Source organism: Helianthus annuus, chromosome 15 (assembly GCF_002127325.2).
Source record: "Helianthus annuus cultivar XRQ/B chromosome 15, HanXRQr2.0-SUNRISE, whole genome shotgun sequence".
NCBI classification, from domain to species: Eukaryota; Viridiplantae; Streptophyta; class Magnoliopsida; order Asterales; family Asteraceae; genus Helianthus; species Helianthus annuus.
In genome coordinates this window covers 61398872-61411502 of record NC_035447.2, presented here as the reverse complement: position 1 = coordinate 61411502, position 12631 = coordinate 61398872, and the positions used below count along the sequence as shown (strand labels likewise).

The window sequence follows — 12631 nt, the reverse complement described above, 5'->3', positions numbered from 1 at the left end:
AAGCGGCTATTCACACAAGAAACGAAAAATTAGCATTTAGTCTAAGGATGTAAATTTGTATGCTCAATAAAGGCTCAAAACTCACTTTTGTGGGAATGGGTTTTAATGTGATCAAGTATATATAATCAAATTTTAACTAGATTTGTTATGCCGTTTCATAATTTTCTTATGTTGGTTCTTGTTATCACGACGCTTTCGGTTGTAAAATTTATAAAAATATAACCTTATTAATCTTGGGATTCCTAACTTAAACTTTAGACAAGTAAAGAAAAAAAGTGAAAATTTTTTAAAAAATTTGGGGTGTTTAGCGGTTCCAATAGAGTTTTGTGTAAGGCTTGTTGTTAGGACTTGCAAAATTTCAAGGTTTAGCTTCCCCCCCACACTTAAATTACACATTGTCCTCAATGTGTCCCAAAAATAAATTTTTAGGTTGATTGAATGTGTAATGTGGTGTTAAAAAGCAAAGATTTATGTTACTGGCAGTCTGGACACGGCCCCGTGGGGACCGGACACGGCCCCGTGTTCAGGTGCCAGTAACAGAAATTAAAGAAATGAGACAGAAGCTTGGACACGGGGGCGTGTCTGGTGAACACGACCCGTGTCCAGTTACCTGAACTGGGCGTTTTTTCTGCAGGTGGCTCAACACGGGGCCGTGTTGGTTGAGCACGGCCCGTGTTGAGCCTTCTGTAGTGGAGATTTGTGCCGGGTTGCCTCGTTCTTGTGCATGGGGCCATTTTTCTCGTTCCCTTTTTCATCCATTACCACCACGAGTGTGTTTTATTCCTGCAAATTAAAACTAAAAGATTAAACTAAACTAAGGATAGTTCCGCGGAATGCCTCCGTGGCGCGCCATGTTTATAAGGGTCCTTGGCTAGACCCAATGTGAGGTTATATATTTTCTGAGCGGGATGCTTGGCGTCCCATGTTACACCGTCGGAGAGCAGCATCCAAACTCGAATCAATAACCTTCATGTAGTTGACCGGGTCGTCGTCCTCTATTCTCTTCCCAACTCCGAATTTTACTTCATCATCCCCATACCTCAAAGTGAGTGTTCCGTCATTCATATCTACCACCGCTTGTGCGGTGGCAAGAAATGGTCTCCCTAGTATGAGGGGGACCTCGGTGTCTTCCTCCATATCGAGTATGACAAAGTCGGCTGGGTAGACGAATTTGCTTACCTTTACCAAGACATTTTCAATGACACCTTGCGGGAATTTGAGGGATCGATCAGCAAGTTGTATGCTCATTTTTGTAGGACTCGTTGTTCCTAGGCCGAGTCTTTTAAACATTGATGAGGGCATGAGGTTAATGCTAGCCCCAAGGTCGGCTAGTGCATTACGAATGGGGGGACTTCCCGATTGAGCAGGGAATCGTGAAGCTTCCGGGATCGATTTTCTTTTGGGGAAGTTTATTGAGTACGAGGGCTGAGCATTCTTCGCCTAAATTGACTAATTGCAAATTTTCAATTTTCTTTTTATGAGTGAGGAAGTCCCTCATGAACTTAGAGTATTTGGGCATTTGGGTTAGGACCTCAATAAAAGGAATATTGACATGCAATTGCTTTAACAGACTTTCGAACTTCGCGAATTGCTCATTGGTCTTTTGACGAATTAACCTACCGGGGTACGGAACTCGAGGAACCTTGGTAGGCTCTGGTGACGGAGGGGAGTTCTTTTCCTGAAGAGGTGTGGGTACCGTTTCTTCTGTCGGCGGCGGCGCTTCTGCAGGCCCTACGGTGCGGTTTCGTAGCGTGATGAGATGAACTTGCGCTTTTGGGTTTGTTTCGGTATTGCTAGGTAATGCGCCTTGCGGTCTCTCGGCAAAATTTTGAGCTATTTGATTTAATTGTTTTTCTATGTTTTGAATACTAGCTTGTTGATTTCTAAAATTTGATTCTAATTGTAGAAATCTTTCCGAGTTTTTCTTTTCAGTGTCGGAGATGAGGCGAGATACAGTATCTTCAAGCCTTTCTCGTCCACTTTGTTGTTGAGTGAAATTTTGCGACTCATTTCTTGGTTGTTGAAAGTTTGTTCGTTGGGTTTGTTGGTTACTACTATTGCCGGGTTCTCTCCAACCAAGGTTTGGGTGGTTTCGCCATCCTTGGTTGTAAGTTCCCGTTGGAGGACCCGACGGCCTAGGTCTATTGTCAATGTAGCTTACCGATTCTTGTTGATCGTCCGTTTCTTTCATACAACTCCAATTTTCATGTGGCCCACCACACCCTTCACAAGCAATAACCGAGACTGTTTTTGTCATTTCTAATTTTTTTATTTTTGAAGAAAGGGCCTCGATTTGGGCTTGTAAAGAAGTGCTTTCATCGACCTTATGGGTGCCCGGGGCAATAGATTTATTGCCTCGGGGGTGTGCCATTGAAAATTGGTTTGAGCAATTTCCTCAATTTGGTTATATATTTCATGCGGGCGTCGATTACCTAAAAGTCCCCCGGAGCTAGAATCAAGTGTCTGCCTTGTATGTGGCAACAGTCCATTATAGAAAGTGGATACTTGTTGCCATATCGCAAGGCCATGATGTGGACACTTGCGTAATAACTCCTTGAACCTTTCCTAAGTTTCATATAGGGATTCCCCGTCCTCTTGTGAATATGTATTAATTTCAGTCATTAATTTAGCCGTTTTAGCGGGAGGGAAATACTTATATAGAAATTTTTGGGCTAGTTCATCCCAGGTGTTTACCGATCCAGCTGGGAGGGCGTTGAGCCAAGCTTTCGCTCGGTCTTTTAGTGAGAAAGGAAACATTCGGAGGCGGATGGCGTTATTTGATGCTCCATTGATCCGAAAGGTATCACATATTTCTAAGAAATTAGTAATATGTAGATGGGGATCCTCGTCCGCAAGCCCATGGAAGGTTGCGGAGTTTTGGAGCATTTGTATCAAGTGCGGTCGAAGTTCGAAGTTATTAGCTTCAACATTCGGTGCATTGATAGCAGCGCCTAGGTTACCTACGGTGGGTCGTAGGTAATCCATGAGGGTACGTTAGTCCGCCATTGGAGGTAGATCACCCGAAACTTTCTCTTGGTTTTTAGCTTTTAGTCTTTTTCTGAGAAAGCGTTCGGGTTCTTCTAGAGGTTCTTTTATGTCCCTATTAGAACTGGAGCTCATACACTATGTAAGATTGGCGTCTGGTTCCAAGTCCTGCAATAAAAACAGAAAAGAATGCTGGTCAGAAGGTTCACCACGGCCCCGGGTTCAGCGAACACGGCCCGTGGTCGGAGTTACAGTGATTGTTTTCCAGATCCCAGTTACTGGAAGTTGGACACGACCCCGTGTTGCACCGACACGGCTCCGTGGTCAGCCTTCTGTAACTTGGAAAACTAAAAACTGCCAGTAACGATGCTCAGCACGGCCCGTGTCCGACCAGGCACGGCCCGTGCTGAGCTCTGCAGAAGCTGAAAAACTAAGAAAATCCTAAAAAATTAAAAAGAAAAATAAAAATATGATTAGGCCGTTGATTCCTAACTTTCTTAAAATCCTTGTGTCCCCGGCAACGGCGCCAAAAACTTGATGCGTGTGTAGTGTATATATAATTTAGATATATAATTAAGCCCTTTTTACACCTTTAGCCAAGTTTTAAATTTATAAAACACGATATTTACTAACACTAAACACACATATGGGCAAGTGCACCCATCGTGGACGTAGTATAGTGTTGGTAAGATACCGAGGTCGTCGAAGGACACAAGAGCTTTTAGTACCGGTTTATCATCAACGTCTAATCAAATCAAAAAGTTAGAAAATGTTTTTAAACTAAGAAAATAAAAACTAACTAAATGCTGAAAAATAAAAATAAAATAAAAACAGATAGACAAGATGAATCACTTGGATCCGACTCGTGTATTAGTATAACCTTTGATTATTTTTGCACTTTTGCACTTGTTTAAGAGATTATCTTAGTTATTGTAGTAGGCCCCTCTTTTGAAGGCGACGTTACCCTCAACCCAGTAGTTTGAGTCAGCAAGGATACAATCCTAAAGGGTTGGATTATTGGAAGATAATGAATTAAGTTATTAATGCAAATTGTGGTAGGCCCTACTTTTGGCGGTGACGTTACCCTCGGCTAAGTAGTCTGAGTCAGCAGGGATACAGTCCTAAATAGCCGGGTTATAGTATTAATAGTAGTTAACTTATGAGGGGGTCAAAGAGTTTGGATCCCCGCCATCCAATACCTATAGGCATTGAAGGAGATCCTACTAAATTTGACTCAGGTCCCTTGCAGGACCTCTAAACGCTGAACAAGGGCAAGACCCTTACCAAACCGTTCCCTTAATCCCCGACCAGGTAGCCAACATACCTCCATATAGACCGTGGAGATATGAATGGTGAAAATCTTTTATTTTATATAGACAGTAAAATAATGCCAAGACACCACGGACAAACGATAAGGAAAGATCACCTTCAACATAAGCAACTAGTTATTAAAGTCATTAATACAAAACCAAATAAAAAGTGCAAAAGATTAAAAATAAAAAGTATTATACTAAACACTTGTCTTCACCAAGTGATGTAAGAGACTTAGGCAAACATGGCCTTGATTGTCAAGAACTCTTACTATCAATCTTGGATCCCGAGACGACTCACACACTCTACGATGGACAATGGATGATGGTGGTGGATGATGGTGTTATGGTGGTGGTGGGTGGTGGATGAAGTGTGAGAGAGGTGGTGTGCCAAGGGATGAGTTGGAATGAAACCAAGCACTCCTATTTATAGGCTGAACAGAAGGCTGGGCACGGCCCCGTGTCCGCTGGACACGCCCCCGTGCCCGTCTGACACTCTCTCTCTTCATTAATTGTAATTCGCAATTACAACTAATGCGCCTGCTATACTTTCGCCACGCCCCCGTGCTCACTGGACACGGCCCCGTGGTGGGTAATAGAAGCTTCTACAGGTTTGTCTTTTCTGCTGCTTCTTGGGCACGGCCCCGTGCTGGCTGAGCACGGGGCTGTGTTCAGGCTTCTGTTTTCTTTTCTTTGCTTGGGAGGATGCCGTTGAGGGTTCGGGCAATCTACTTTTGTTCCTTTTCTTGTATTTATGTTAGAATTAGCTGTCTTTTTGCTTCTTTTGTGAATTTGAGCTCATTTCATCCTGACAATACAAAAGGAAGACAAAAACACTCTTTTTCCAACATTAGTACTTAAAAAGGGTTAGTTTTATGCCTTATTTGATGTAATTTATATGTTGCATTTTACACACATCAGTATACCGTAAGAAAGGCAACAGGTCCTACGAACTGTATCTTATAGTTCTTCCAGCCCGCTCGTGTCCGGCGCAAGGTTTCTACTAGATATGAGCACCAATCTAGATTTTTTATTTCCTCAACATCTTCTACACCGAGCAAACATCTATCATTTGCAAGTGTTGCCTTTGTAATTTCTGCAAAGAAAGTCATCCAGTATACAAGGAAATTTAATTTAAACAGATGCCCTCCTTCTCTTTGGTTTTCCATTGTATTTGCTATTAAGCCATGGGTAACTCTCGCGTTTTGTCCCCACTGGCGGATGAATGTATCCCGGACCGCATTTCCTGGTTCTTGACTTTTTTCAATTTTGTCTTGCTTTTTGACTTTCCTCTTATCGGCTATTATTTCAACCTTCTTTGGACCTTTTGGTAATCCAAATACCTCATATACTGTGTTCGATGTTATTTTGATTTGGTGGTGTCCTACGTTTAGCTTATCCAACTTTTCATCAAAGTTTCTCACTAGCCAATTCGCCAATCTTGTCGAAATATGGTTGATGTTGATATCAAGAATAGCTCCAAACCCCATATCCCTAACATCATCTATCTGTTTCTTTGAAAATCTTCTAACAGTATCCATATATGAGTTAGGTTGGCATCGCAGCAGTATTGCTTCATTGCTGTATTTGAAAAACTCTCTGTGTTCTGTTTTTGGTTGTTGCCCCTTCTTTGAATGTTTTTTTGTGACTATCTTTGATTTTTTTTTATCTTCCTTCTTCTCATGCTTTTTCTTTTTTTGGGGTGGTTTAACAAATTCATCATCTTCTGAACTTTCTTGAATCACCAATCTCTTTCTATGCTTTTTAATTTTTATCAGACTTGATATTGGTCCTTCAAAGTCTTCATCAGATTCTATTTCTACAAAATTGCAAACTATAGTTAAAAAACACTTACAAAATCGCATTTGTCAGCTAATCATGCACAACAAGTCATCAGTTCGCATGTGTTAGATATCAATTCGCACGTTTTATTTTATCAATTTTCTTTTAAGTGTTATGATTTCGCATTTGTTACATAAGCATTACCTAAACAATACAACTAACTTCTCATATAAAATCGCATTTGCATTTATATCAATTCGCAAATCTAATTTAACCTAAAACAAAAAAACAATACAACTAACTTCTGATATAAAATCGCATTTGCATCTATATAAATTCGCAAATCTAATTTAACCTAAAACAAAAAACCTTCTACATACCAGCTTTTATCATATGAAATCGCAAATATCAAAAAAAGCACAACAAAACCCTATATGATATCGCACATCCATCAGTATCATTAAGACAACTGCATAAAAAATTCAAAACCTAACAAATAAATATACCAGTAACAAACCCTAGCAAAATTGATGTTGTTATCAATATATAATGTTATAAAACTTATATGTTTAGTTAAAACGTTAATAAACAAACAAAATCGCATTTGATTTTAAAGCACCTGTATATTACACTTTAAATCGCAAATGTAAATTGATACCTGGATTCATCTTCTTCGATTGTGGTCTGTCGTTGTTTGCTTTGCTTCTTTTCTCAATATTCATGGAATCGTAGTTGAAATCGCAATGCAGAGTAGCAGGTAATCGCAATGGAGAGTAGCAGGTGATGTTTTGGAGAAGGAGAATGCTTTTGATTTTGGGTTTACGGTATGATTTTGAGTAATTGTGTGCTGATAATCAGGGGTTTTGTTCTCGCTATGGACGATTCTAACCTTGGCGGTTTCTTTTACTAATTTTATTTTGATTAATTTAATTATTTAAACACGCGCTTTTAATGAGATGATCGTACGGTTGTTGTTGTAGCGTACATAATGTACGATTAGAGCATTTGTATGATAACCGGCCTATATATATATATATATATATATATATATATATATATATATATATATATATATATATATAGGGGAAGGTTCATTGGGGAACACTAAAAAAGTGGGGAACAACGGGGAACCGGCTCAAACGAACTCCGATTGGACTCATTCCAGGGGCATTGGAACCTGCTCGTCGAACCCTAACTATGATCTCTTAACCCTAAACCCTAAATCCTAACTCCTAAACTCTAAACCCTAAAGCCAAAAAAATAAGGCCAAAACCTAAGCTAAACCGTAAAATCTAAACTATAAACCCTAAAAGCTAAACCCTAAAGGCTAAACCTAATGCTAAACCCTAAAGTTAAACCCTAAACCCTAAAGCTAAACCCTAAATACTAAAGCTAAATCCTAAAGCTAAACCCTAAGGCTAACCCCTAAAGTTAAACCCTAAAATTCAAACCCTAATATATTTAGGGTTTAGGGGTTATGATTTAGGGTTAACAGATCCTAGTTAGGGTTCGACGATACGGTTCCAACGTCACTGGAATGAGTCTAATCGGAGTTCGTTTGAGTTGGTTCCCCACTGTTCCCTACTTTTTTAGTGTTCCCCAATGAACCTCACACTATATATATAAACCATAAAAATTACAAAATCTAAAAAAAACAACAAAACTTGAAAAATTGGCCAAGAAAAAACACCCAGTGCCTACCGTACTTTACAGTATCTGACGTAATTTACGGTGGGCCTGGGGAAACTAAAACCCTTATGCTGCAATTAAACTGTCTTACGTTGAAGAATTTGGTGCCAGAAGCCATCGTACCTTACGGTACATAGCGTACCTTACGGTGGCCCCTGGCAGGTAAGGAGTCGCTGTCCGTCAGTTTTATATATAAAAAAATTACTATGACAATCAACCCCATCAACACGAATTCATCTGCTCATCCCCAACCACATATCATCTTCCTTCTCTCTCTTTCACTTTCATAAGAACCCTAAGTTCCCCAAACTTCAAACCATCATAAATCTTTCAATTCTTCACCGAATCTTGTGATTTTCGGGTCAATATTGACTAGAATTTCGCGAGGATTCTGATTTTGTGCTTACATTTCGAAGAGAAGCAAGTTTAGGCAGTGAATTTTAGGCATTTAGGGTCCGAAAATTGTGAGGTTTTTGTGGGTTTTTGATTTATCTTGGAGTTCTTTGTATTCTCACCTTCTACAGGTTTAAGGTATGCATTTTCTCATCCTTTTTTTATCGTAAATTGCAGAATCATGAGTTGTTTTTGTTACATATTCTTACACACACTTGCTTGTATTATTTTGGATGTCATGAACTTGTTGAATTATGAGGAGTTATGGTTGTAGATGTTAGATCAAGTGTTAAAAATCTGATTTTTGGGAAAAATCTTACCAATGTAGGAGACATAATGCCCAAATTGTTTTGAAAAAAAATGAATATTCTGTTGATCTACATATATATAACCACAGTAACAAGCAAGTGTGGGGATATTTTGGGAGGATGAGGAAATTAATAGTCGATTGTTTGTTGTTTATTTGTGTGTTCTTTTAAGGAATATGGGTCGAAAAGGAAAGGAACCGGCTGGGTCTTCTAGTCAACAAGAGGATCCTTAAGCTAAGCGGAGGAGGAGATTGGTACTACAGGCCGATATAGATGAGGAAGATTCACAAGAGGAACAACAACATGAAGAGGAAGAAAAGAATGTAGTTGACCCGAAACCGAAATGGGTCTCCGGCTCGTTGGATGAACAGCCAGAACGATGGCAGCCGGTTCTATTTCACGACCAAATGAATAGGCTGAAAGATAAACCGGCTGCATTCATTTGTGAAAAAGAAGTTAGAGAAGTGGATTTCGGGTCGTTCAACGTCAACAATCGGTTTAAAACTTTGGGTTGGGAAGCTGCGTTGGATTGTTATGACAAGGATAGTAAAAATCTGTTTATGGAGGAAATTCAAAAGTGGATGGCCACTCTCAGATATCCAAGGTACAGTAAGCCACAACAAATGAAGCTGATAGGAACGGTGAATAATATCGATGTGGAAATGTCGTTCGACACTTTGAGGCGTTTGGCAAAGTTTGATAGTAAGCTGGCTAGAGTGTATATGTTTCCGAGTCTTGATGACTTATACCATAAGCCCGAAGCTCACCCAAGATGGAATTTTATGTTAGAGGCCCTATTTTTTCCCGGAACATGGCATGGCATGGTACACTTTATCGAAGAAATCTGAAGATGGAGGCAAAACTGCTTTTGGTGTTATGTGTGTATAATGTCATTCCACGCAGAGGTGATAGGGTGGAAGTCCGACACCGAGGTGCCTATACTTTATACCTTACTTTATGGGGTGCCTCTATTTCCATTTTGCTTCTTGGTACGCAACAATATCTGGTTAAGCCGAAACAGCGTGGGGCGGAAAATAATTCCCCATTGCAGATTGATTATGACCTTGCTGAAAATGTACAGTGCTATTGGCCCGGAAGATAGGGGTGCACCGAAGCGTCATAAGCCTTTTGATTTGAAGAAGTTGGGGGTGGGGGTGGGGGTGGAAGTATCAAGAGTTGGAGCGATATCATATGCTAAAGAGTGAGGGTCAAAGATGGCATGCATTGAAGGTGGATGCAAGGCCATTGAATCCGGGTGAGGCGAATGAGCCCAAAAGTGCTGATGAGCCCTAAAGCGGGGATGACGATTATGCTGACGACCCGAATATGGAGGCGATGGAAGTGGAAGAGGGGGGTTCAAGTAGAGGTGGCAGGAGACGTGGTGGGCCCACACAACCTATATTTGCAAGGGGCGTGTTTGATTATACGAGGCAACAAATTGATCCGAATTGGGCCCACTATGGTACAATTCAAGAAGTTGTAGGCAATGCACGACTTCCTATGATTACGGATTGGGCGGAACCGGCCCAAACCCTTTTTAATCATCAGACATTTGTTAGCGCAAGTATGGAACGGTTGATGAAGCAGAATTATGACAGATAGGAGCAATGGAACTGTACCTGTGTATGCTTTCGAACAAGAAATGAATAATCGGTATCTTGATGATCAGAACCGGTGTATGCACGATGCTTGGCACGCGGGCCAACCAGTTGTCGCGGATCCTCCGATTGTGGATTATTCCACTCTACCGCCATATGACAGTAGTGTTTCATATCCCACCCCACCATTGCATTATTCCATGTGGGTGGATCCACACCAAGTCGAGGGGATGCAAGCGCCGAGCCAACAAGCTGGAGAAGAAGGAGATGAAGGCGGTAGTAGCAGTGGTGCATTTGGGTTTGGAGAGTTCTCGGACATGATGGCATCTGTCTTCGGGCCTCCTCAACGGCGCTATTACTAATCAGGTCATGCTTTGTCCCACTTTGTATAATTTTGTATATATTTGTGTTTTATGTTTTATGGTTGGGCGGTTTAGATGGTGTTATGATGTGTTGATGCTTGAAGGGTTGTGAAGGTTGGTGGTGTTTTAGTAATTTGAATTTAAAAAAAAAACAAAAAAGAAATTTGGGGTTTGAGTGAAAAAGCAAAAATTGATGTTGGTATGTTTTATAAGCGATCTTTCCCTTCAAAGCCATACACTGGGGACACTGTATCCCAAGCGTGGGGATGGAGGAAATTTTTGAAAGTTTTGAAAAATTTTTAAATCAAGCGAAAAAATTGTCTGAATTTGAACACTTAATACTAGAACCGCACGACACACGGCAACCCCGTATTCCCTTTCATTGGTGAGAGTTTGAGCCACTTGTTTGCTTTATTAGAAAATATTTTCTTTGATGAGAGTGGCATTGTGTGGGTGTGTATTAGAAATTGTGCTCAAATGCGGTTTGAGGCCTTAGGTTGACATGAATGTGAAAAGGATAAGGGCATTTAGGTAAGCCTTGTCAAGGTGTGTGAGAGTGTGGGATTTGAGGGGGTGGACCCCATAAATTACATATATGAGCATGGTAGCGAGAGGGGCGGGGGTTCGGACTTTTAGTAGCCAATTTTGAGCTTAAAGCCGATCATTTGATAACCCGTGCCTATCTCCCTAAAATTTCACCCGTTTTCGACCCGGTCTAGTAGTATTAGTATTTAGTATCATTATGTTTGTTATGTTATGTTATGTTTATGTGTTATAGAAAAGAGAAGATACAAAAAGAATGAGAATAAATGTGTGTAGCAGTAGTAGAAAAGAAAAGAAAAAAGCAATGAAAAAATATGCATTGTATTCCACATAATTAGTTAGTATGTTGGTTTAGATGGAACAAAAAGACCAAATCGAATCATGAGCTACTACACATATATCCTCTCGCTTCCTACCCATATGCCTAGCCGTGTTACAACCTTTTAAGTCCCTTTAATTTACATGCATGTTTTAGCAATTATTTAGGTGGAAAGCCGATTTAGGTACGATCATATTATTGCACAACCATACATTTGCCTTGAGCGTGTTCTAGTTCATTGTTGCTAGTTATTATTTGTCACCGAGAGGAATGATATTGTGAGGGGTGTTTTGTGCGGGTTTTTAGGAAAAGTTAGTAAAACGAATGACGCTTGTTTGCTTGATTTTGCTTTGGACCGCTTGTCGAGTTAATGACATTTTGGTGGATGAGTTGCTTGGGGGCAAGCAACGGTTAAGTGTGGGGATGTGACAGGTAGTCCGTAGGACGACCCTTAAGTGCGATAAACGATATTTTAATCGTACATTTAATCAAGTAATTATCCAGAATTAGATGACTACGTTTGCTTATGTTTCAGGTACATTCGGAGCTTAAAAGTGTGGAAATAAAGCTTTAGAAGAAATTTGGTTGGATTGGAAATTCAACTTAGAAGAATGAAGAAACAAGGAGAATTTCCCAGCCACTACCGTAGCTTACAGTGGCTACCGTAAGCTACGGTGGCCCTCAAATGCCAAAAGTTCCACCGTAAAACAGTTTAACCTAGGCGTAAAGGAACTAAGGCCACTGAAATTACGGTGGCTGGCGTAATTTACGGTGGCGGCAAAAACATTTTGTAACTCCCACTTTAATTAACAATCAAGTGTGTCTTTTCATCATTGGTTCCGTTTTGCAAGACCTGGGAGATGAATTTCTGCAACTTTTGAGTGTTCTTGAAGATTCCAAACATTAAGTTTGTGTCTTTGATTTCCATGAACAATACTTTGAATGTTATCATGATTCACCACACCATGAGTAGCTAATTCGATTGGTGATCATCCCTTGTGTAAGGTTTGCTTGAGACACTTATGTTTATGCTTTGATTTCTTGAATAATAAACTTTGCATGTGTTGTTTAGTTTGTTATGGTGTTTGGATAATCATTTATAAATTGTTAATTTGTGTTTGATCATAGTTCTAAACCATACGTTCTTGGTACCGTTGGCAATCGAGATATCGTGGGAGAGATTAGGGTTGGATATATGTTAATTGGTGATCGGTTAACAACCTCGCATTCTAGGAATCCGAGTACTTGGTTTCCTTTCATCACAAACTGTTATTCATACATTAGCCATGTCTATGTGGTTTTTTTCTAGTTAGGCATGAACATTAGTGTCACTTAAAACCTG

General features: G+C 40.2%; 1 protein-coding gene and 1 non-coding gene across 2 annotated transcripts; one reads left to right on the top strand and one right to left on the bottom strand.

Annotated features, from left to right (window-relative positions):
• The first annotated feature begins 2521 nt into the window (after window positions 1–2521).
• On the top strand, window positions 2522–2628 carry LOC118487708. Its single transcript, XR_004882651.1, has one exon. It is a non-coding gene; the product is annotated as a small nucleolar RNA R71 (small nucleolar RNA).
• A 2715-nt stretch (window positions 2629–5343) lies between these two features.
• On the bottom strand, window positions 5344–6902 carry LOC110876330. Its single transcript, XM_022124504.2, has 3 exons — window positions 6736–6902; window positions 5492–6114; window positions 5344–5391 (listed from the first exon to the last, which is right to left on the bottom strand). Exons 1-3 carry the CDS (start codon window positions 6797–6799, stop codon window positions 5344–5346), a joined length of 735 nt encoding a protein of 244 aa, XP_021980196.1. The 5' UTR covers window positions 6800–6902.
• Window positions 6903–12631: the final 5729 nt, after the last annotated feature.

What these genes read in the sequence shown, in the direction of transcription:
- LOC110876330 (XM_022124504.2), bottom strand. Translation starts at nt 6,799, where the DNA reads ATGAATATTGAGAAAAGAAGCAAAGCAAACAACGACAGACCACAATCG. An exon ending in ATCGAAGAAGATGAATCCAG is followed by an intron (nt 6,115 to 6,735) that starts GTATCAATTTAC and finishes GCAATTTTGTAG; the next exon opens with AAATAGAATCTGATGAAGAC. An exon ending in AGTGGGGACAAAACGCGAGA is followed by an intron (nt 5,392 to 5,491) that starts GTTACCCATGGC and finishes CTTTCTTTGCAG; the next exon opens with AAATTACAAAGGCAACACTT.